At 42.8% G+C, this 25,928-nt stretch overlaps 1 protein-coding gene across 10 annotated transcripts in view; it reads right to left on the reverse strand.

The window, feature by feature from the left end:
- Positions 1–25,928, reverse strand: part of KCNMA1 (potassium calcium-activated channel subfamily M alpha 1) — a 748,888-nt gene that overhangs the window by 69,872 nt on the left and 653,088 nt on the right. For all 10 annotated transcript variants that reach the window (XM_043924801.1, XM_043924802.1, XM_043924799.1 and 7 more), the window contains 3 exons: positions 16,920–17,043; positions 11,671–11,895; positions 7,678–7,870 (listed from right to left, as the gene is read on the reverse strand). In XM_043924801.1, coding sequence (XP_043780736.1) covers positions 7,678–7,870; positions 11,671–11,895; positions 16,920–17,043 — 542 coding nt within the window. The remainder of the gene's footprint in view (positions 1–7,677; positions 7,871–11,670; positions 11,896–16,919; positions 17,044–25,928) is intronic.

The following is a 25,928-nucleotide window of genomic DNA, read 5'->3' on the forward strand; positions in this document are numbered from 1 at the left end:
GAAAATACACCCCCTCCATCTTTTTGAAGAGATCCAGACACTGGGAAAAGCATGCTGCTGGCTTTAAGGTAAGTAATGTTGCTATTTAATAGCTATGTAGTCCTAGATCTCAGCCCTGCCACCTTTCAAAAGCTGTGGTCAAGAACAAGGTCTGTCTACTGGGCAACTAATATCCTTTACTTGTCACGTTGAAACATATGACAGAAACAAAATGACAAACATAGCCAGTTGGGCAGAAGACAGAGCCTGACTGCCCACTGCATTCCCTCACCCCTTTTTTCCACTTAAGGATTTTCAATATTGGGAAAGCTAATGATCACCCAAAAATATACAAAAAGAAGAATGTAGACCAACAGGTCAAGACAACATGCATACATGCTTAGTTGCTCTGTTGTGTCCGACTCTTTTCAACCCCAGGGACTCTAGCCTGACAGACTCCTCTCTTCATGGGATTTTCCAGGCAGGAAGTATTGGAGTGGGTTGCCATTCCCTTCTCCAGGGATCTTCCCCACCCAGGGTGATATCTGAGTCTCCTGTGTAAACCTGCATTGGCAGGTAGATTCTTTACCATTGAGCTACCCAGGAAGCCCTGTCAAGACAACAGAATTGTTCTAAAGAAACAAAGTGGTTTAAAGGTTAGGATTTCCAGGAAAGCAGGAGATTCAGGTTAAAATGATTACTTAGCTTCCCTAAGCCTCAGTTTCTTCCTCTTTACAATCAAAATGGTAACCTTCTTATTTCATACACCTCCTCTGAGGACTGACCACCTTGGACAGTGGTTCTCAACCCTAGCTGCACCTGGGAAGCATCAGGAAGCTTCAAACACTCCCGATGCACAGGTTGTACAACCTTCCACCAGCTAAATCACAATTGCTAAGGGGCAACCCAGGCACTGATATATATTTTTTTTAACATTTTTCAAGTGATTACAGTGTGCAGTCAAGGCTAGAAACTGGTGCTCTGAGAAATGCTTACTGTTTTGGTTGACAAAATATCTATCACAGAATGGCAGGAAATGTTCATAAAGCATAAGCATTATGATGGTTTTTGTTATCAGGGGTGGTGGTGATGGTGGTAGTGATGGTGCTGGTGGTGACCAAGTGATCTTTGCTTTGGGCTCAAAGTCCTTGTGGAGAAGAACTGTTTTCAGGGCATTACCACCAAGCTCTGTTCCGGCTCTGCAAAGAACACTTCATTCTCTGAGGTCATCACATATTCCTCTCGCTATTCAAACCTCCCACCCTTTGGCTCTCCCACTCCTTTACTTCACAATCCTATTCTTTGACCTCACAGGGATTTAGTTCTTGCTTCATTTTTGGCCTATCTGCCTACAAGCCCCCTCTAAATCCAATCATCTCCTTACACATTTCCCATGATGTCTGCGCTGACCCTTGATTACCATCAGTTCCCTGTCTGATCTCTCCAACTCCTTAACTCCTCAAGGAAGGCCAAGCTGGTTACTTCATAAAGAAAGGAGGAGCCATCAGACAGAAGCTTCTTCCAGCTCCATCTTCCCCATCCAGCCCTCTGACTCAGAGGAACAGGAGTCATTCTGACCCTTTTAAAGGTCACCTGATCTCTCCTGCTTCTCTCTGACTTCCTCTTTATCATTGAACAACTCTGTCCTATAGCTTCAAACTCTCCCTCTTTGGAGCTTCACCCTAGTCTTACGTAGCAACAACTATGGCGTATTTTTCCCTCTTCTAAAAACAAAAAGGAATTCCTTTCTTTGAGCTCCTCTGAACTATCCCATTTCTCTCCCTATCTCCACTTGAAAGAGTAATAAAAGGTCTCTAATTCTTACCTACCATTAAGGCTTCAGCCGCCTGAATGATGGCTTCTACCAGTAACAAGCTACAGCAGCTGCTCTTGCTAAGATCATCGGGAACTTCCTGAGGGTCAAATGCACGGCTGTCATTTTTAGGCCTTTGTCTACTTGACTTTTCTGCAGTGTCTGACAGTGTTAATCACTGTTTCCTTGCAAATCAGTTCAGCCCAGCAAATTCTTCTGGCATGCCAACGCTGTGTCAGGTCCTGGGCTTAGAGAAACTGAAGATATGAAGATGAGCAAGATAAGGAAGAAGCCTTATTTCTCAGGGAGCCCAGAGTCTACTCAAGAAAACATGTGTAGTGACAAATAATAAGGATACTAGATGGTGGCTCTGGAATTTATTCAACTCCTTTCTCATTTACCTTCATACCACCTACTCCTATTCCCCTAAATCTTTGTCCTCTGCCCTCTCACTGGGTTCTCTTCCTCTGTCCCTTCAGTGCTGATGTTTCCCAAGGTTCCATACTGACCCCTTTTCTCTTAATTGCCCTGCCTGTCTCCCTGAGAAATATCCATCCTCAAAGCCTATACACTATCACCAATGACCCCCAACTCTATAATTTCAAACCTAACTTTATCCTTATAACTATATGTTCTTATTTCTTGCTGCATATTATCCAGAAAATTTCAACACAAATGAACCAAGACAAAAGTTTTACCTTCTCTCCCAAGCCTGTTTCTTCTTCTGGGTCCTTTGCTTAAACACTTTTACATTTACTCAGGGGCCAACCTTGAAATGCATTCCCAATTCCTCATCCTTGCTCATCCACACTTCCTTCCCATCAACCAGTCTTCAATGGCTGTTTTCTCTATTTCAGATCTATCTCAATTTCTGTCGTCTTCACAACTAACATCACTAACCTGTCCTGTCAGACCTCATCTGATCCCTTCTAGTCCACTGAAGTACTCTTCTCATGTAGCTCATGCCACCATCTCTTTCCAGCTCTAAACCATGGCCGTGTTTTTGCTATCATCTTTTTAAAAGATAGATTTAATCATCATATTCGTATAAATCCAAATGCTTAGCAAGGCAATAAGCCTATGCTCTAGATCTTCACTGTTCAATATGGTACTCATTTGTGTTCTGGGTGCTATAGGGCCTGACATAGTGGCCACTCACTTATTCCTCTTTCTTTCCCTTAAAACTTACTCTTACTAGAAGGTTAAGCAGGAAGAAACTGTAAATGCTCATTTCATAACTAGATATACATTCATAATAGCAAAAAACTAAAAACAGAACTACCACATAATCTAGCAATGCCACTCCTAGGTATATATCCAAAGAAAACAAAAACACTAATTCAAAAAAATGCATGAATCCCATTGTTCATAGCAGCATTATTTACAGTAGTCAAGATATGGAAGCAACCTAAGCACTCACCAAAAGAGGAATGGAGAAGATGTGGCCTACACACACACACACACACATACACACACACACACACACACACATGAATATTAGCTATAAAAAAATTTTAATTCTGCCATTTGCAACAACATGGATTGACCTAGAAGGTATCATGCTTAGTGAAATAAGTCAAAGACAAAAACAGTATGTTATCACTTACATGTGGAATACAAAAAATAAAATGTGAATGTATATACCAAAACAGAAACAGACTTAGAGATATAGAGAACAAACTAGTGGTTGTCAGTCAAGAGGGGAAAGAGAATAGGATAAGACAAGAATAAGGGATTAACAGACACAAACTACTATGCATAAAATAAATAAGCTATAAGGATACATGGTATGGTACAAGGAATAAAGCCAATATTTTATAATAACTTTAAATGGTGCATAATCTATAAAAATATTGAATCACTATGTTGTACACCTGAAACTAATATAACATTGTAAATCAACTCTTCTTTAACAGCAAGAAACACATAATGGGAAACTCAATCGTATGCTCCTTCCTTTCAGGGTCTGACTCATGCAGCTCTCTGAGAATGGACTCTGCTCACCCTCCACTGCAAGATCAGACTCAGTTCCCATCTTTTAGAACCACAGGGAGAGAGTCTGGCAAGAGCCACTGTTGTACCAGCTGATTTAAATTGAAATGTTTTCCCCAGATAAATGCGTGCTAAATAATACACCAGCTCTCCAGCCAAAGGGAAGTGACAGGCGCTCTGTAAATAAAGGCACTTAGTTGCTGGTAAAGAGCTGTAAAGTGGTTCTGAGCTGATGTTTGCTGACCAGCAAGAAGCGGCTTCACCTGCTTTATATAATTGTCACTGCAGTCTTGCCTGCTGTATATTAAAACTGCATCTCATAGACCCAACTGTCACATCGGATATACCGTCCAGCATGGACTATGCCACCTTTCTCTGTAATTGTTTCTGACAACCAGCCATCACATCTCAGATCTTTTCAGAAAGTATCTGGTCCAGAATCCCTACGCTAGGCCAGTCCTGACACCATGTGGGCTAGAACAGCGACACCAAAAGGGAATGTGAAAAGAGAAGAGGAAAAAGCTTTTGTGAATCTAGGAGAGCAAATAACACGCAATATCAAGTGTCTGGACACAAATCCCAGGGAAGACTCTGCCTCCTCAATGTTAAGACACATCTTGTTTCATTTCATGTTAGAACAACTTGCCGTAAGGCTGCGTGAACACTGTGGCCCCAGAGGACACACATCTGTCCTGGGTCCACAGTTCTGACCTGCTATGTTCTGGAGAGATGGAAACACAGCTCTCAAGGTGAAACAAAGGAATGGATCTCATAAGGACTACAAAATAAAGAGTGATGAAAGTGGGGGCTGGCGATCAACCTCAATCGCTCAGTTGTGTCCAACTCTCTGTGACATCATGGATTATAGCCCACCAGGCTATCCTGTCCATGGGATTTCCCAGGCAAGAATACTGGAGTGGGTTGCCATTTTCTTCTCCAGGGGATCTCCCCGACTCAGGGAAATTCCAATCCACTTGGAGCCTGGTTATGCCAAACGCCCAGGTGAAAGGTAACAAAAGTATCTGAGACCAGGGGGCATTCTAGTGGGTCACCGGGGTCTCAAGGAGGGGGAGCAGTTGGAATCTCACTTTGTCCATCTGATTCCATGGACTGGGATGAACCTGAGAAGTGGGCTGTACAGTGAGCAACCAGAGGTGAATTTACAACACTCACCCATCAGGGAGGAGTGACTTCCTACATTGATAGCCACCACAGGGCCACCGCTTTTAGAAGGTCAGAGTGTCATCACAGGGGAGTGTTAGAAGACCAAGAACAAGACAGGAGCAGGTAGAATAAGAAAGCAATGGGGAATTGGACTCAGTGAGGCTACAGTTTTGACAGTCCCTCATTAAGAGTTGGATGAAATGCTTGCTGGTTACTGGGGGATGTACACTCCACTCCAGTGCCAACCAGGAGTCTCTGAAGACTACCACCAGCCATAGAGCACATCCTCTGCCTCTTCTGGGATGTGTGTGTGTGTGTGTGTGGTGTGTGTGTTTACACAAAAGAAGAGCCCCTCTTTATTGCAGAAAAAATGAGTTCCCTTATTCTTCCTTCTCTCCTTCCAAGATCTACTTTTCTTGCTTATTGCTGTGATAAAAAAACAGTAAAGAAGGCTTTTGAGAATTGAGTGAGTATCTGAAGAGGAGAGGGGGAAGCATTTTTTTTTAAACCAGTTTGGCCATCAAATAGGATCTGAGAGTCTGGGAAAAGGTTTAAGAGAGCTAGGCGGAACACCGACATCAGATGCATACGTGACTATACTGTATGTCAAGATTCTAAACTAGGCCCTTGAAAATCATGATTACTGAACTGGGGGGAAACCAGCATGCTGGGGAAAGGGAGTCTTTTCCTGCTCGCCTCCCCCCCAATTTGGTTCCTTCTCCACTTGAAGGGAGCACTGCCCCTGCTTCTACTTTTTTCCATTCCCTCTGCTAGTTCCTGCCAGGAGAAGAGGGGCATCTAATCGGGTTGGGTAGTATGTCCACTGGACCCTGTGCTGTTAACGTGAACATTTATTGTACCTTAAAGTAGTGCACACAGCCACCTGGAGATGCTGTTAGGATGCAGACTCTGACCAGGTAGGTCTGGGTGGCATGAGAGTCTGCATTTCTCCATGGTCCCTGTGTGATGCCCATGCTAAGGTATGGGTGGGAAGACACACAGTGAAGATCAACTCCTTAAAGGCAGAAACCAAAACATAGCTTGCCTCTTCCTTCTCCAAGAAGGCCAAGTCACAGTTTCCTCTCATCCTTTGTCATCTCAGCTCCGTGAGCAGGGCCATGCAGGAGGCAGGAAAGAGTTTAGGCTCTTTCTTAGGGCCTTGGCACATGGCTCTGTCCAGCAGGCATGACTGAGCAGATGGAGACCAAGATTTAAACTGGGGGGCAAGGCAAAGGAGGGTGGGGTGGAGAGGCCAGAACCAAGCCACAGGCTGTATCAACCAGGGTGCGTCAAGAAGAGAAGCCACTCTGCTACAGGTGTGATGACAATTAGAGGCTGACACCACCTAGAGAAGGGCTGGAGGAGCAAAGCCAAAGAGGCCACCATTATCCATTTCTCTTGCAACACCAAGGGGGAAGCTCTCCTGAACTTCGCCAGAAGCTGCTGTGAACCTCAGGACCCTCAGGGAAACTCGCACCCCAGTCTCCATCTCAAGCAGCAAAGTCAGTGGTTGCCAAAGTTTCAACTGAGAGTGGCTTTCAACCTTGCATCTGTTCAAGGTCTGGATATAACTGCCTCCCAAGAATTAAGGCTTCTTTTTCTCTTCTACCATCTAGACAGGCCCTAGAGTCCCTCTCTCATTGGCAGACTCCAGCCCAGAACCATGCAGGTAAAGGGATTCTAGGAACTATTGTTCTTGGCTTCACTGTAATGTTGCAGAGACCTCAGAAGGAGGCAGTGGTGATGCTGAGTTGACAAAAGATAATGTGGCACATAAGCCTAGGCTGCAGGATGGAGCTTTATCATATCACTAAGATGGTGCTTCATAACCCAATGGCTATAGTTCTCATGGGCTGTTCATCCTCTACCTTTACTCTTAGGGTGATGGCATTCAGGTCCCCATCAGGCACCCAATGCCACCCATCCAGCAGACCATGTGTGACAACGATTTTCCAGCTCATGGCAAACCCACACAGAGGTGTTACTTGGCAGAAAATACTTCCCATCCTATCCTGTCAAGGCCATGATGAGTGAGGTTGTTTGTTGCAGGGTTTCAGCAGTGCTGCTTCTCTGAGACTCCTAGACAACATCTTTACTTGTTACCATCTGCCCAGGATCCCAGAGCAAATGACAAGAAAGACTGGGGCAGAGCAGAGACAGCAGATGTGTCATTTAAAGCCGCCATGCCTCCTACAGAGAATGCTTCCCGGGCTGACAAGTGTCACCTCTTGCTAAATGACTTTGAGTGTCCATATAGTCCTCACTCTCCAGAGACCACCATCCCCTGATCAGCCTATAACAATGCAAAGCTTAACACCCCCATGCAGCTATAAAAATGGCAAAGCTTAACCCAGGTCAACGGCAAAAATATGTGTCAGGCAGAAACATTGGGAACTATTTGGCCAGCATCATTTCAGTGCTCTGACATTTACCTGGCGACCTTGGTCATGAAGCCACTGTTTGGGAAGGCTGGGGGGTGGTGTTTTAAAAGCTGGATTATTCTCGGGAAGGCAGTCTATTGTGAGCGTGGGTATTCAGGTCTCAAGCCCGCTTCCCGGGCTGGCAAGAAGAGGCAGGAGATGCCCCTTTGAAAGCTGCGGCAGCCACGGCAGGTTTCACTACCAGGCAGGCTGATGTGAGCCTCTTTGAATTACTGAGTGAAGGATATCCCTCTTGCCAGCCCCTGTCCCCTGTAGGCACAGCAGAGAAGTATTACAGGCTGTCCTTACCTTGGGAATTAGCCTGCAAGACCCCGATGCTGTCATCAAACTGCATAGATTTGATGTTGAGTGACGCCAAGATGCATTCCTTGTCCTGCAGCGAAGTATCATCAATATTATTCTGATTGGCTGACAGGATAACGCACATGTCACAGAGGTTGATGTTGACGGCCCTTAAATCAGCCCGACTTAATGGCGTACCCTTTGGCATAGAGGAAAGAGAGAGAGAGAAAAAAAAAAGGAGAAGCAAAAATGAGACTGAGGGACGAGAGGCAAAGAGGGGCAAAAAAATAAAAACAAATTAAAGATTGAGCCGGAGCTCTGGGAAATTATTTAACAAGTATCTTTTTTATGCCTTGACATTAAGCTGGCCTAACTACATTCAAGGGAATAGGAGCTGTGTGCTAATCTAAAGGGTAGCTGGTGCTGATGGCAGCATTTTAGGCTTGCTCTCAATACTCAATCAAGCTATTACTAACTAACGAGGGAGAGGAATAATGCCAGGGTTCTACATCTTCTTCCTGCCTGGAAATTGTCTTGATTTAAGTAACTGTCCTGTGGCAACCTCTGGCTTTCAGAATGTAACAAAGGGGTGGATTTCAAATGCCTGTTTATTTAATAGCAAGTCACTTCTGTCTCAGGCAAAAAGACAGCAGCTCCAACTAGAATTTCCAAGGCAGCCAAGGGGAAATAGCCAGGGAGCACGGTGTGATGAGGTGGGGCTGAATGCAGCACTCAATTTGGAGGAGGTGGGAGAGACTGCATTTAGCATGCATCTTGCAAAGGGAAGATGGAAGGGTGGGTGAAACTTCAGGTCATATCATTTTATTGCATATTTTCAGCAAGAGAAAAACAAGGAAGTTGAGTAATTGTCCAAGAACATAGGCATGGTTAAATGCACCATCAGATAGATTTACAGTGGAAGTCTATGTAGTAGGTAAAAGGATTGAAAAGAGTTCTCCATGTAGGTATTGCTTTAGAGGGATCTCAAAGAGAGAGGAACAAGTGAAGCAGACAAACAAAAAACAAGTTCTAGACAATTCAGAAAGTATGATTTCATTTATGTAAAAAGAAACCCACAAAATAGAACTATACATGTATGAATGTATATACAAACTTTCAGAGAGAAAGTTCAGAAAAAGTACAGACTAAATTAATAACAGTAATTACCCCTGGGGAGGGGAATAAGACTGGAAGGAAAAGTTTGTTTTTGACTTTACATACTTCTCTCTTGTTTGAATATTTTATAACAAGAAAGTATTTGTATATTACTGGAGTAATTAAAAATAAATAAGCTAGTAAACAGATTTTTTGAAATGTCCCATAACGACAGAAAACAATGGGGAAAAAATAAAAACAGATCAAGGAAGGAATGACAAAGAGGTCAGAAATGTAGTCTCTGGTAAAATATAAGGGTTAGGATTGAAGGAGAGGGGCATGACCTTCACATGCTCTGTGTCCTCATCGAGGGCTATGGCCAAATAATCTGGCCATCCCACGTAAGAGGGCCCCACAGGCATCATTTTGGAGTTCACGGCCAGCTACCAGCCTCCCTCATCCTCCAGCCTGAATCCAGCTTCTGATGTGCCTTCATAGAGATCTGAGTTACCTTCAACACACTGAGCCAGTAGGGAGAGACTCTGCCAACTGCCTCTATCTCTGGATGCCTTCCTCTCTAGACTTGGCTGCAGAGATCAAGGCCATCAGCTCTCTTTTTATGACTCAGTGGCAGTAATGATCTCAGCCTCCAAAATATTGCTTCAAAGTGGAATTATGGAGGAAGAGGCCTATAGGGTGGGGAAGCTGCTAGTTCCAAGCTCTGGAGCAGGATCTTTTGAGAGAAGAACTCTCCCCTCTTTTCCTGGGGACTTTGGTGCAAAATAAGTCTGATCAACTTCCTGAATCATTTCACCAATGCATAAGCTTCAGCTGCTTACATCCATATTCTTTTAATTTTCACCTCGCAGAAAATCCAACAGTAATTGTGATATAAGACAATCCCTGTACAGCTGTACACACATGATTTCAAAACTCAAGTAATACAAATGGCACACACAGAAACACTTTGTGTCTCTCTATGTGTGCTAAGGTGCTTCAGTCATTTCTGACTCTTTGCGACCCCATGGACCATAGCTCTCCAGGCTCCTCTGTCCATGGGATTCTCCAGATGAGAATACTGGAGTGATTTGCCATGCCCTCCTCCAGGGGATCTTCCTGACTCAGGGACTGAAGCCACACTTCTTAAGTCTCCTGCATTGGCAGGTGGGTTCTTTACCACTAGCACCACCTGAGAAGTCCATGTTTCTCTGGGATGGCCCTATATGTGGGGCCCTGTTCAAGGAATGAAATATGTGAAGAAAAAGGTGAGGGCCCATTTTGTACAAATATGCTGTGTTTGAGTGTGCTAAATTTTGGAAGGTTTGAAACAGGAGAAGCTGCAAACAGAAGAACTAGTTCATATACACATAGGCAGATTAGTAGATGTGTACAAGGGCATGACGAAGGAAGCGCATACAACAAACATACATACCTAGCAAACATCATACATAGACCCCCAACATATACATGGACTCCTGTATCCCAGAAAAACAATAAGCTCTTTACAAAATACTTTTATACTCCAGTCTATTGCTCCCAAGGACATGTAGAAAGGCACATGTAGGAAAAATAATAGTGGAAATATGTAATCACAACCATCACATTTCTGAAGTTAGCAAGGTATATCTCTGCTTATGCTCTTCTGTATAAGACTATTTGCTTTTCTGCAGGTGACTATTTTTCACCACATGTGTTCATCAAGTCAGTGAGTTTGGGGTCCAGCATCCAGATCTCTGTCTATATTTTTCTCACTTCTTTATATATTTATTGTCTATATTAATTGTCTATTGTGCTAGGTATATATAAGGATACATGGTAGCTACAAATGGCATTGCTTGTGGATAGATTTTTATGTCTTCCTTATTGAATTATATTACTTATATATATATATTTAACAGATACATTTAGTTAATACACTTAGTTAAAAACAGATCAAGATAAATTATAATATATTTATAATTATATATATAGAACCCCATTTCTGAGATTCTAGAAGCTAATAACAGAAAAAATGAATTTTAGCTTCTAAAGTGGGGAAAAATCCAGACTTATTGAAATATAGAATCAAATTTGTGTTCCTCAGTTTTAGGGATATGCACTTCCAAGAAAAATGTTTGGAGAATAACTAGCATTTGCATGGATTTGTAGCTTGAAGAACTACAGCAAAGGTTAAAATGTAAAGTGCTCTCCAATTATCTGGGAATTTATAGAAAATATATTGATTACTAATTAAGGAAGTAGTTAGTTACATGACTGTCAAATCATGAATCCCATGCCCTCACATTACATTGTGGAGTCCAAAACTGTTCCTTTAATGTGTTTTATAATCAATTATATCACAGGCACACATGGGCACAGATGTGTACACATGCAATGGCATGGGAACATTACAGGGTTTCTAAACGACTATGATGGAAGGAGGGGTTGGCCAGCAGAAGGGGTTGGTCCTCTGCACAGCAGAAAGAAAGACTTCTGTTAAATACATTTAGTTAAAAACAGATCAAGATAAAATAAGATTTCTCCAAGCAGTTATAATGCCATAAATAAAGTGATATAAATAGTTCCATATGTAAATTCCACTATAAGCATTATAATATTGCAAAGCACTGCATTTGGGTAGGTAAGAGAGAAAGTGTTTAGACACTGATATGGTTAATACATTTGATACCAGCTAAACTCCATGTCTGGTGAGTGACTGAACTTGGCTGCAAATTCCTTTTAATAAGGTCTCTCAGGGTTTGGATATTCCTAGACAAAGTGTAGGGGAAGGGCTGAGTCCTCAGGCCCATAACCAGATGAAGAAGCAGAGGCATGATCAAAGCTACAACCATTATATTCATCCGGGATTTCTCTTTTGTGAATAAAAAGGAGAAAAAAGCATTGATAATGTGACCCTGGACTTACAGGCAAGATGGAAACCTTGGGGAAGTTATGTAGTGTCTCCCATTCCCGCTTGAGGTACTCGATGGAACCCACAAACACAATGTGCTTGAGCTCGTGGTAGTGAAAGTTGCTGGCACGGAGTGGCATCACCAGGTTCCGAAGACCAATCAGGGCAGAACTGACATCACCAAAGATGCAGACCACCACGTGGCCACTCAGGACGGTCATGGCAGCTTCACTTCGGGTCTGCCAGAGGGAGAAGAGCACAAGCATTGGAGAGGAGACCTCGTGGGGTTGTGGAAAGGACTAGAAAATCATTCTTGTAAAATAACAAGTAAACAATCACTGAGTGCTTACTATGTACCATTATTTTTTATTCCTTCAATGTTATATTCATGCCATGTGTTAATTGCTCAGTCATGTCTGACTCTTTGCAACCCCATGGACTTTAGCTCGATAGACTCCTCTGCCCATGGGATTCTCCAGGCAAGAACACTGGAGAGGGTAGCCATTCCCTTCTCCAAGGGGATCTTCCTGACCCAGGGATAAAACCTGGGTCTCCCACATTGCAGGCAGGTTCTTTACCATCTCAGCCACCAGGGATATAACTCAAGTATATGTATATAAACTATATTGATGTAATAATTATGAAGTCCATGGGGTTGCAAAGAGTCAGACACGACTTCGTGGTTAAACAACAACAAAAATATATATTCATACACATCACTACTTTCTTTTAAAAAAGATTTAAGGAAGATATGCCATACATACACAGAACAGCATTCAGGGAGAGAAATAAGAAAGAGCAATACTGATGTCATTTGGAAAAGGAAGTCTTAGTTTCCAGGAAAGTGTTGATAAAACTGTTTTCCTTTGTTGCTGAGATGATGATAAAATAGTCAGACTCATGCTGGCCTTGGCTCAAGAGATGAGTTTTGAATTCTAGACTCATCAATGGGATCTCACAGGACATTACCACATCACAAGGTAGAAAATGATATCCAAAGCTAGGGGTTAGCAAACTATGACTCACAGGCCAAATCTAACCCACTACCTGCTTATCTCTGGCCAGTGAGCAAAGATTGGTTTTTATGTTTGAAAATTGTTGGCAAAAAATAAAAAGAAAAATATCTCATACTACAGGAAAATTATATGAAGTTCAAATTCCAAGAAAGTTTTATCACAACACGGCTGGTCTTACTGATTTAGGTATTGCTGATGGCTGGTTTTACATTACAAAAGCAGAGGTGATTAGTTGTGACAGAGACCTTATGGCCAGCAAAGCCTAAATTCTTTGTTACATGATCCTTTACAGAGAGAGCTTGCTGACCACTATCTACTGCTGCCTTAGGGTCTCCAAGGACACAACTAGAGTGACCACTTGTGTTAAGTCGTCAGAGGAAGACTCCCAAACAACCACGAGAAGGATCATAACAGCAAGAGCGACAGCCCCATCTTCCCCCAACTCCAGGCCTGTACTTCACAAAGGAGACAAATGAAAGAATAAAAGCACCCGAGTTAAAGCTTCCCAGGACAATTAAACCGTTAGTCCCTGCTGGCCCCTCTGCTTACTGTGTTCGTGCAAAGAGCAACACGGGAGGCCAGTTGTGGGTCTTTCTCTGCCTCTCTTTCTGGCCCAATGCCTCTCAACTTCCTTTCTTCCTTCCAGTCCACCCACTGCATGTCTGGATGGCCCCATGTGGCTTACAATGCTTTTGGGGAGGCATATTAATGTCCACTGCACATATCAAACTCTGCTCAATTTAATCTCTAGAATTGACCAGTGTATCGATTGTTTAAATGCCAATATTGCAATTCATGACAATGTCAGGGTTATTACAGTAACCCCCAAGGAGAGGAAGAAGCTAGCTTTTACTCCCTGATCGTTAGAATAAAGCAGGGGCTGTCACCATTATTGGTTTCTCTCTGCAACAGTACAGGGACATCTAAGATGCAGGCCATAAAACATGTCTTATAAATGGTGACCAAGGAGGAGCCGCTAGGGAGTCACATCCCCATCACTGCTTCATGGATGAGTGAGTTATCTCGGCTGGATGGAGCATGCATGTCTAGGTACCACTAGCAGAGGGTCAACCTGTCTGTAACGTGCTGTGATGGGACTCCTGATTAATTTTATTTGGCCAGGTCATTTGGGAGGCTAGCTCCCTTCAGGAAGCCTGGGAAATACAAACTGAGTTCAGAGTAGGGGCCGGAAATCTAGACATGGGAGCTAGGGAAAGCACCAGTTATCAGAGGAGCCATTCACTGTGCTAATCCCAGGAGCTTAGATCTGGTGTCCAACGCACCAGATCCTCAGACCAACCAGAGCAGTATCACCTGGAGAACCTGGTAAAGACCCCAATTCCCAGGATGTAGCCCTGGGGAGACTGATTCAGTCAGATATTAGACCCAATGGAAAAACTACTCAGGTGTATCTTCTTTTTCCTATATATTCTTCAAGGCCTAGTCCATGTGGGGCCTTCATAGCCATTAACCCCTTCTGAGCTCAACCTGTTTGTACCTCACAAGACTTCCCTGGCCACTTAAATACATACTAGAGTGAAACAGCGCTTTGTATCTTGTCACGCTTAGCTTTTAATATGTTGTTTCATGGTACATTATATCTTTTAATTAGATGGTCATTTTCTCAAAATTATAGCCATCACAAATTGTCTAACTCCCAAAGCAGTTAGTGGCCTACATCCACAAACATCCTACAGCCTCATGCAGCTGGCTCTCATAATCATTCTCATCTCTTTGAGAGGGTTATTTGACAGAGGGTTTTTTGGACCACACTGTCTAAACAGCACCTACAAGTCCCTTTCTAGCCCATGCAAATGTGGGCGCTTCATTGCGTCCGATTCTTGTGACCTCATGGACTGTAGCCCTCCAGGCTCCTTGGTCTGTGGGATTTCCCAGACAAGAATACTGGAGTGGGTTGCCATTTCCTTCTCCAGGGGATCTTCCTGACCCAGGGGTCGAACCTGTGTCTCTTGCATCTGCTTTGTTGGCAGGTGGATTCTTTACCACTGTACCACCTGGGAAGCCCCTTCTAGCCCACATTGCTGTTGTTGTTCAGTCGCTGAGTCCTGTCTGACTCTTTGCAACCCCATGGACTGTAGCACGCTAGGCTTTCCTGTCCTTCACTATCTCCTAGAGTTTGCTCAAACTCATGTCCATTGAGTCAGTGATGCTGCCATCCAACCACCTCATCCTCTGGTTGCCTCCTTTTCTTCCTACCCTCAATCTTTCCCAGCATCAGGGTCTTTCCCAATGCTCTTCACATAAGGTGGCCAAAGTTTTGAACATTCAGCTTCAGTCTTTCCAATGGATATTCAGGGTTCATTTAGCCCATGACCCCATTTTATTTTCTTCATAGCATTTTATCAATATCTAAAATGTTATTACATAGTCATTGTCTATCTTGAGATCTGGTCTTTGTCCCCACTAGATTACAAGATCTATGAGACCAGCTGTTGTCAGGGGTTGTATCTTTAGCGACAAAGAGCAAGTGTCTAACACATCATAGGTTTGTTACAAACGTTTTGTTAAATGATCCTATTTTCAGGTAAGAGAAGTAGTAACTCACCTCATTAAACTCTTTGGTGCCGATAGGGTGCTTTGAGTGTCAGCCATGTACTTCTCAGGATTATCTAGGCAAGCCACTGAAAGCTTGCATCCCAAAATGTCAACCCAGCTTCTGACATGCCCCAAGGTGGGCAACACCAGAATGAGTTTATATCCCCAGAGCAAAAGTGGGGCAGATACAACATCAGAATATAAACAAAAGCAGCAGCTTTGTAATGAGAACCATTTGCACTCCTTGGACAAGGGTTGCTTCCTGAGAATTCTGACTTTCTATGCTTTTGTCTGCAACTTTCACACCTCCCAAACAGCCTCCAGCACAGAGCTGTGTTGGTTCTTAATGCTCGATTATAATTAAATTGAGAAGTCACACACATATTCAGATAAAACACAGGGAAAAACCTAGTGGATTAGAGCACAAAGGCATTCTGAGGAACTGGAACCATCCTTTCTTAGGAACGGTGGCCATAACATCAGAAATGATAGGATTTTCCTGGCTGACATAAAGGAGCAGGCCTCAGCAATCTGAGGATTAGAAAGCACTAGGGAGGAAGAACCTTTCCATCTGACCTTCCTGATTATTAATCCATTTTTCATGGATTAGCAAGACAATACATGGGTAGGAAAGCCGATGTAGGCATAAAACCTTAAGCTGTTAATCGGACAAGTCTAAAGAATAGCATTGCTGCTGCTAAGTCACTTCAGTTGTGACCGACTCTGTGTGACCCCATAGACGGCAGCCCACCAGGCTCCTCCTTCCCTGGGATTCTCCAGGCAAGAATACTGGAGTGGGTTGCCATTTCCTTCTCCAATGCATGAAAGTAAAAAATGAAAGTAAAGTCGCTCAGTCGTGTCCGACTCTTAGTGGCCCCATGGAGCCTACCAGGCTCCTCCATCCATAGGATTTTCTAGGCAAGAGTACTGGAGTGGGGTGCTATTGCCTTCTCCAAAAGAATAGCATGCATTATTATCTATTCTGACATTCCTGAGACAGACCAGAAGAAGCCCACTGTTGCTACTGAGATGAGTCAACCAAGAAACGGGGCTATGAGCTCCAGCCTTTCCGAGGTGGACCATGGTCATCCTTGTCATCATCAGTGGGATTTGCCTGCTACCTTGTGAGCTAAGAAGGATCACAAATATGCAAATCTATTATCTAGAAAGATACAAGACACTATTATAAACACATGATAATACAGTTAGCATTCAGATTTCTTCATGGCATTTAATATATAATAAAAATAGGTAAGTTTATGGAGTCCAATGTTGCGTTTTAATCCTCACTACAATTCTGTGAATTAAGGTCATCCTCAGCCCATCTTCCTACACATAAGAGACGAAGTGCAAATTCTTCAAAGGACTTATCCAAGGCCACACAGCAAATGCACAGGCAGGCTCTGGCCTGACAACCACACCTGCAGGAGTTATGGTACATACTGTCTCCCACGATGGTTTTCACACCCTAAGGTTATGAGCCAATACATATTCAGAGATTGAAAATTCCACTCTTAGGTCATGCTCTGATAAGAGTTCTAGCTGCTTCAACATATGTCCTGAATATTAATTACCAAAAATAATTAGGGCCAGGAACAAACACCCCACCACCCAGCTAGGAAAACATCATTCACAGCAAATATAATTTGGGACAGAAGTGGATGGCACAGATTCTGCAACCTGTCACTCACCAGGATGACTTTCTCTATCTCCTTGGGCGCACACCAGTGAAACATCCCAGTAGAGTCATATTTCTTCACATTGGAGTCCATGTTGTCAATCTGATCATTGCCAGGAATTAACAAGGGGTCATGCCTGGGGAGAAAAGTACAGGAAAACTTAAGTGGAAAATGTGATAAATTATAAATGGAAAGTGCCCCCTGAGTTCCATCTCAGAGGAGATGGGAGAAGCGGAGGAAGCACTTGTTACTGAAGGCCAATCTTTTACTTGCAGAACCCATCCTGTGAAAGATAACTGCCCTGAACCCCCATCACCTCCTGGATGTGCAGGTGATCTGTGTCAGGTAGTAATTCTGCCTTTCTTTCCCATTCCCCTTTCTCTACAATGGACTTCACATCACTTTGCGGATTCAGTCTCCCTTCTTATGGATGTCTCACTCCTCCTATTCTCATTTACCAGCTATCCAGTCTCTCCATGACACACACACATGCACACACCCAAAGGGTTGTTATTAGCATTGGCAATGAAGAGGAAAGAATAGGAATAGAGCCTCATGCTGACTGACTGGCATGAGGATGGAAAGCCAATTACTCGCTCTTTCTGACTACAACTTCTGACGTGATGCTCTTCGCAGTAAAAGCTTTAACAGGCTGCACTTTAAATATTTTAGCAATTTGCCCAATCAGATTTTGCTCTCCCTGGCTGAAGCCCTTTAAAGATTCAGCAGCATGTCACTTCAGAGCAGATTGACTACCAAATGCCCACATCTGGAATACATGATTTCAATACTAAACAACACCCTCTCTCCTTGCCTAGACAACTGTATTGCACTCACTGTCCAACGATGCACTCCCCCCACCTGCATCTTCACCTCCCAACTGCCACACTCCCTCCATAGATGAGAGCCTCGAGCTCAGAGGCATCTTAATAAACTTGTCTTGAATTCTCAGAGCTACATTCACTTGCTCTTGCCTTATTTACTGGTGGAGAAAAAAGATGTCTCTGTAGAGGCCTCCCCTCCAGCAGACTGGCAGAGCCTTACCAACAACCGTAAGAATTACAATAGAGTCAGGCAGCTCTAACAAGCTTACAGCATAAGAAATATAAATCCTGCATCTTGGGTCTAGATTCTATCTCTGACAGAGATTCTGGACCTCCATTTTGAGGGAGGTATTTTGAGTGTCTACAACAATGACCATGGAAAATTAGGACAGTATCCCAGGCATAGTTACCTATCTGTACAGTGGAACTATTTCCCCGGAATAATCTCATCAATTTGAAATAGAAAATATAAATAAGTTGAAACTCCAGAAGTTTACTGTAAAGTTATTTTACCTTTTAAACCATCTATTTCAAGCATAAAAGTGAACTTTTAGTTCTTAATATTTCTTCCTCTGAAATTTCTCTGATGTTTCTCATCTGTATGTTTGGAACATAGTGTAATAGCAGTCCCTCTGATATGGTCCAGAGACCTAGAAATGAACATTCAGGATCCCTACCACAGCCCTCCTAGCAAGCCTTCCAATCCCATTTAAAATGGGAAGACTCTCCCTGCATTTATTTATTCCTGCGAATTTTCTTTTAGGCTGCACCAAATGACAAATATTGTACAGGGCAATCCTACAAAGTTATCTTCCATGAACGTGCTAGATTACTACAGGAACAGTCATATCTGATCTTAAAAGGAGAAGAACAATCAGCTCGGAATAACATCTCAGTAGCTGGGTTGATGCAAAGTCTGAAGGTGTTGTAAACCAGCAGGTCACCTTTCAAACACTGAACTCAGCCAAAAATGCTAAAATAAAAAGGCAGTTGCTGATAATAATGGGTTACAGATCATGGCAAGAGAAAACTTGAATATTTTTGTCCTTGAAGAATTTTTAAGAGTTCTATAGATATCCACTACTCACCATAAAGAAGGAGTTTGAGAAAATGAACAGAATAAATTCTTTCTTCCTAGCCCTAGAATGTATTTTAGTTGGAAGAGAGTCTTAACAAATTTTCCCTGAAGATACAAAGTCAGTTTGTTTATTGGTTGGAGAGGAAGTATTATCTCAGGGAATACTTCTGAGTATTCCTGCCCCCAATGTATTCAAGATTTATATTCATATAATATTAGCAAGCAAGCAAATGATGTAGCAAGCTGGCCAAAATTCCTTTTGGAAAATATGTGCCTTGAAAGGGAGGAGATACATTTTGATTTCCTATCTTTCTTGGGAGGAACATCTCTTGGTTATACTGGTCTCCAACACTCATCTTAGAAAAGTAAACAAGCAAGTCTGATGATCAATTGCCCCTCAATGAGAAGAAAAAGACAGTTTTTTAATGTCAAGCCTCATTAACTAGGGTGAGGATTTGGGTACCCCACATATTATTTGACACTAGAGCTGCAAGCCAGGATTTGTGCTGGAACATCTAGAAGCATCAGGGAGGTCTCAGTGGTAAACCACGCTGCACTCTGCTTCCTGCAAGCCTCTCAGCCTGCCCCAAGATCATTTAAATATAAGTTGTCCAGGACGTTCCTAAAAGAGGATCATCTGAAGACTGTCAAAAATCTCCCTGAACAAATATATTTCCATTTCTGACCAGTCATGGTACCTGAAATTTGACCTTTGGTTTCTTGAATCAGTAAAGCAACCAGTAAACCTGAACCCCCTCTTCTGTGCCAAGAACGGAAGAGACTGTAATGATGAAGGCTCAGTCCCTTGTTAAGGAAAGGGTTATCATACACTGAGCAAGAGAGAAAAGGCCCATCAACAGTTGTGATACACTGCAGCAAGTGTTATAGCAGAAGTAATGTACAAGGTGGTCTGAGAATACCAAGAAAGTTGTCAATTGCCTGGTATCTGAGTGATCAAGGAGACCTTTGCAAAGAAGGTAACATTTGCTCTGAGCCCTGAAAAGTGAGAAGGAATCTCAGCCTGTTTTAGTCATGATCCACTAGAAGCCATTCAGAGGATTGAGGCCCCAAAGAAGATGCAAACAAAAGATGTTATCTTGGAGATGTTGTATTGCCTGACCTAAGGTACAGAAGACTCAGGCAAGGCTCCCAAGTGGCACTAGGATGTGCACTGGAAGTCAAGTGGAAGAGATGGGGTCAGCTGATTGAGTATGACCGATGGAGCTCAGACTAGGGATTTAGATGGAGCCAAACTCAAGTTTCCAAAAAGGAAAAATGTCATTCAAATGGAAAGTAATTTTTAAATGACATGAGTTGTTTCCCAAAGCAGTGGATCGCTCATCATTTGAGACATTCCTAAGGAGCTGTGGATACAGAGGGGATTTCATTGTAAATGTTAGGTGAGCCTAGATCTTTAAGATTTGAAGCACTGTTCTCTCAATGAACAAGAGGTACCTGGAAAGAGTTTGTATTTTTTAACCACTATTGGATATTAAAGGCTGGAGGGCATGCAGTAAGCATAGAAAAGTTGTTTTTGGAGCAAAGATGGAGAATAAGTAGGACTGAAGACTGATGACTAGAAATGCTCCTCATTAACTAGATTCACTAGCAGTCTGGGAGGAATCTTAGAATGTGAATCATTCCAGCAGCATGAGAGTCTGTCACTACTCTGGGCCAGACAGGATACGTTTCTTCACCATGTCTGTTTCTGCATCAGTGCACGTGACATAGGCTGGCTTAGGCTACTGAGAGATCTCTGACATAGGTGAAGAGTAAAGAGTCAGTCATTCCACAGGAACTTCTGCTCCTTGAGCATGTCAATCAATAGTGCTTTGGTCAGGGGAGGCCCAGGAGAAGAATAAGGCAGTTTGTTATACGTGGAATGGAGGACCATCAGAAACCTCCCTGAACAGAGAATCTCATCATTATTAGTTTACAAAATGACGAAGAGAGTCACTTTCACAGATTCTCAGACAACTCTTTTAAAGGCTTAGTTGGAACTGAGGACCAATCCTAGATACCGCCCTTCGCATCTGAACTATTTTATATGCTTCCTCAACTCACAAAGTAATCCCAACTACCACCAAATGGACCATAATTGATTCAAGGCTCATTTGTTACTTACCACCTACATGCCTTGTTTTAGGGTGAAACTATGAGGGAAGGATATCTGCTGTGTAGTTGTTACGGACTGAATTGTATCCCCTTTCATCCCACAAAATCCATATGTTGTAGTCCTAACTCCTAGCATCTCAGACTGTAACTGTATTTTGAGATATGCTCATTAAAGAGGTAACAGTTAAAATGGAGTCATTAGTGCAGGCCCTAATTCAGTATGACTGTTGTCCTTACAAAAGGAGGAACTTCGGGCAAGCACGTTCAGAGGGAAGATGATGTGAAGTCACAAGGAGAAGACGGCCATCTACCAGCAAGAGAGAGGCCTGAAACAGACCCTTCCTTCATGGCTTCAGAAGGAACCAACCCTGCCAACAACTTGATCTTGAACTTCCAACTTCTAGAGCCATAAGAAAATTAATTTCTGTTGTTATTTTGGACTGTGAAGAAAGCTGAGTGTGGAAAAATTGATGCTTTTGAACTGTAGTGTTGGAGAAGACTCTTGAGAGTCCCTTGGACTGCAAGGAGATCCAACCAGTCCATGCTGAAGGAGATCAGTCCTGGGTGTTCACTCGAAGGACTGATGCTAAAGCTGAAACTTCAATACTTTGGCCACCTCATGTGAAGAGCTGACTCATTGGAAAAGACCCTGATGCTGGGAGGGACTGGGGGTAGGAGGAGAAGGGGACGACAGAGGATGAGATGGCTGGATGGCATCACTGACTCAATGGGCATGAGTTTGAGTAAGCTCTGGGAGTTGCTGATGGACAGGGAGGCCTGGCATGCTGCGATTCATGGGGTGGCAAAGAGTCGGACACGACTGAGCAACTGAACTGAACTGAACTGAAGACACTTCGTCTGTAGACTTTGTTATGGCAGCCTGAACTAATTAATACAGTTGTGTACCTTGAATAAAAATGGACACAATGGACCAGATGTCACTCCATTGATGACCCTGGCTGTCCTCTTGCACCTTAGGGCTCAGCTGTTCATTTAAAGGAAAGAAGCATCCTGCCATCAGTTTAGGAATACATGGAAACATACCAGAAGTACACAATATCTTCATGACAGAGTCTGGTCTCATACAAACCCCGTTAGGTCTGCTCGGCCTGGGAGGCTTCCTAGCCTTTAACTTGTGCATCTGAGGATCAATACCTCTGACAACTCCATCCAAAGAAAAAGAAGCCAAGACACCAGCCAGTTAATTTGTTCAGTGGAACCAAGAGAGCTAATCCCCCAAGGGAGTTTTGGAAGTGGATACCACTGATAGAAGAAAACCAACTATTCCTTTAGCATAGTGCTTATGTATACTGGCTCCAGAGCCGAAATGTCTGTCTTCAAATTTTGGCTCATCTACTACTTGCTACATTGTGCAAGTTTCTTCATCTGTAAAATGGGAGTGTTAAATGTCATCATTAGAGCTTCCCTGGTGGCTCAGATGGTAAAGCGTCTGCCTGCAATGCGGGAGACCCAGCTTCGATCCCTGGGTTGGGAAGATCTCCCAGAGAAGGAAATGGCAACCCACTCCAGTATTATTGCCTGGAGAATCCCACAGACGGAGGAGCCTGGTAGGCTACAGTCCATGGGGTTGCAAAGAGCTGGACATGACTGAGCGATTTCACTTTCTTTCTTTCAACTTAAGGACAGTCTGAGTGAAGACATGGCATGCACCTAGCACAGAACTTAACACAGACCATGCCCTCACTAAATGTTAACTATTATTATTATTATCGTTCCTTATACTTTGCTTACACATCACCAGATGGGCAATACCGAAATCAGATTGATTATATTCTTTGCAGCTGAAGATGGAGAAGCTCTATACAGTCAGTAAAACAAGACCGGGAGCTGACTGTGGCTTAGTTCATGAGTTCCTCGTTGCAAAACTCAGACTTACATTGAAGAAAGTAGGGAAAACCACTAGGCCATTCAGGTATGACCTAAATCAAATCTCTTGTGATTATACAATGGAATACCATATAATCTATTTGTAATACTACAAATAGATTCAAGGGATTAGATCTGATAGAGTGTCTGAAGAACTATGGATGGAGGTTCATAACATTGTACAAGAAGTGGTGATCAAAAACCATCCCCCAAAAATACAAAATGCAAAAATACAAAAAAAAGGCAAAATGGTTGTCTGAGGAGGCCTTACAAATAGCTAAGAAAAGAAGTGAAAGGCAAAGGAGAAAAGGAAAGATATACCCATCTGAATGCAGAGTTCCAAAAAATAGCAAGGGGAGATAAGAAAGCCTTCCTCAGTGATCAGTGCAAAGAAATAGAAGAAAACAATAGAATGGGAGAAACTAGAGATCTCTTCATTAGAGATACCAAGTGAATATTTCATGCAAAGATGGGCATAATAAAGGACAGAAACAGTATGGACCTAATAGAAGCAGAAGATGCTAAGAAGAGATGGCAAAAATACATGAAAGAACTATACAAAAAAGATCTTAGTGACCCAGATAACCACGATGCTGTGACCTAGAGCCAGACATCCTGTAATGTGAAGTCAAGTGAGCCTTCGTGAGCATCACTACAACAAAGATAGTGGAGGTGATGGAATTCCAACTGAGCTATTTCAAATCCTGAAAAATGATGCTGTTAAAGTACTGTACTCAATATGCCAGCAAATTCCAAAAACTCAGCAGTGGCCACAGGACTGGAAAAGGTCAGTTTTCATTCTAATCCCAAGGAAAGGCAACGCCAAAGAATGTTCAAACTACCGCACAATTGCACTCATTTCACACGCTAGCAAAGTAATGCTCAAAATTCTCCAAGCTAGACTGCAACAGTCCGTGAACCGAGAACTACCAGATGTTCAAGCTAGGTTTAGAAAAGGCAGAGGAACCAGAGATCAAATTGCCAATATATGTTGGCTCATAGAAAAATCAAGAGAATTCCAGAAAAACATCTGCTTCATCAACTACGCCACAGCCTTTGATTGTGTGAATCACAACAAACTGTGGAAAATTCTTAAAGGAATGGGAATACCAGACCACCTTACTTACCTCCTGAGAAATCTGTATGCAAGTCAAGAAGCAACAGTTAGAATCAGACATGGAATAACAGACTGGTTCCAAATTGGGCAAGGAGTACATCAAGGCTGTATATTGTCACCCTGCTTATTTAACTTATATACAGAGTAAATCATGCAAAATGCCAGGCTAGATGAAGCACAAGCTAGAATCAAGGTTGGTGGGAGAAATATCAATAACCTCAGATATGCAGATAACACCACCCTTATGGCAGAAAGTGAAGAGGAACTAAAGAGCCTCTTGATGAAAGTAAAAGAGGAGAGTGAAAAAGCTGGCTTAAAACGCAGCATTCAAAAAAACAAAGATCATGGCATCCAGTCCCATCACTTCATGGCAAATAGATAGGGAAACAATGGAAATAGTGACAGACTTTATTTTGGGGGGCTCCAAAATCACTGCAGATGGTGATTGCAGCCATGAAATTAAAAGATGCTTGCCCCTTGGAAGAAAAGCTATGACAATTCTAGACAGTTTATTAAAAAACAGAGACATAACTTTGCCAACAAAGGTCGATATAGTCAAAACTATGGTTTTTCCAGTAGTCATGTATGGACGTGAGAGTTGGACTATAAAGAAGGCTGAGTGCCGAAGAATTGATACTTTTGAACTGTGGTATTGAAGAAGACTCTTGAGAGTCTCTTGGACTGCAAGGAGATCAAATCTGTCAGTCCTAAAGGAAATCAATCCTGAATATTCATTGGAAGGACTAATACTGAAGCTGAAGCTCTAGTACTTTGGCCACCTGATGTGAAGAGCTGACTCATCAGGAAAGACCCTGATGCTGGGAAGAATTGAAGGCAGAAGGAGAAGGGATGACAGAGGACGAGGATGAGATGGTTGGATGACATCACCAACTCAACAGACATGAGTTTGAGCAAGCTGTGGGAGATGGTGAAAGACAAGGAAGCCTGACGTGCTACAGTCCAAGGGGTGACAAAGAGTCAGACACAACTGAACAACAACAACAATGAATCTACTCATATATTTGTAGCTCTTATAATGGTAAAAGGAGACAGGGAAGAGATAGTGGTTCGGTAATAAAGAAGGGTTCTCCTGCTACTACTATTGCTACTAAGATGAATAGCCATCCTGGGTTGAGCTCTTATAAATGTCGCTGTGGTAAAACTTTTACCTACGTTTTATGATGTACTCATCACAATGACACAGGCAATTTCTGTAATTATGACCCATTTGCATGGATGGGAAACAGAATGTGGCTAAGTATGTGGCTGAGATAACACAGCTAAAGGGAAGAGAACAAGGCTTTGCCCAGAGAAGTCTTCTTAACTGGAAGTCAGTGATGCATGGTCCCTATCTCATGCCTTCCCACTTGCAGGAAGCAGCTGGGTCATGTTCACTCCCCACTGCAGTACCCCAAGCGGCAGTGCCCTATGTTGCAAAGAGAGGAAAAGCAGCATGTCGGGCATTTATGAAATGCACAGCTGGTGTGAATAATCAGTAGAAAATTTCCCCATGAGCCCCTGTCAGGACAATGTGCTAAGGAGAGCCTCAATAATCAATTAAGGCTAGACATGCTTTTGTCTTGTCCTGATATCTGAAGACTGCATTTAGGAATACCCACATTTTTATAACAACTGAGAAGCCCCAGTGAGTTAAATTTTTCATAGCTATGCTTCTTGAATCTCAGCTCACACCTCCAAAGTCCACAGCTAGAAATTAAGCATGCCTGACTTCAAAAAAAGAATAAAAGATCATTGTTTTGAGGATTTGCAGAGCAAGGAATGCCACTTGCCATCAATTAATCTCAGGAAGCGAAATAAATGCCCAGCTACAGCAGACACACAAAAAGCTTGCCTTGAAGACAACAGCCTAAAGCAAAACCACAAATCCCTTCTCTAGCAAACTTGCTGTGAGGAAGCTGGCATTATATTTTAAAGAGCACAGTTCCCCTAAGAAGAGAATCTGAGATTTTTCCTGTGGCAGTGGGTTCTGTGCTGGACTT

This window comes from Cervus elaphus, chromosome 15 (assembly GCF_910594005.1).
Source record: "Cervus elaphus chromosome 15, mCerEla1.1, whole genome shotgun sequence".
Lineage (NCBI taxonomy): Eukaryota > Metazoa > Chordata > Mammalia > Artiodactyla > Cervidae > Cervus > Cervus elaphus.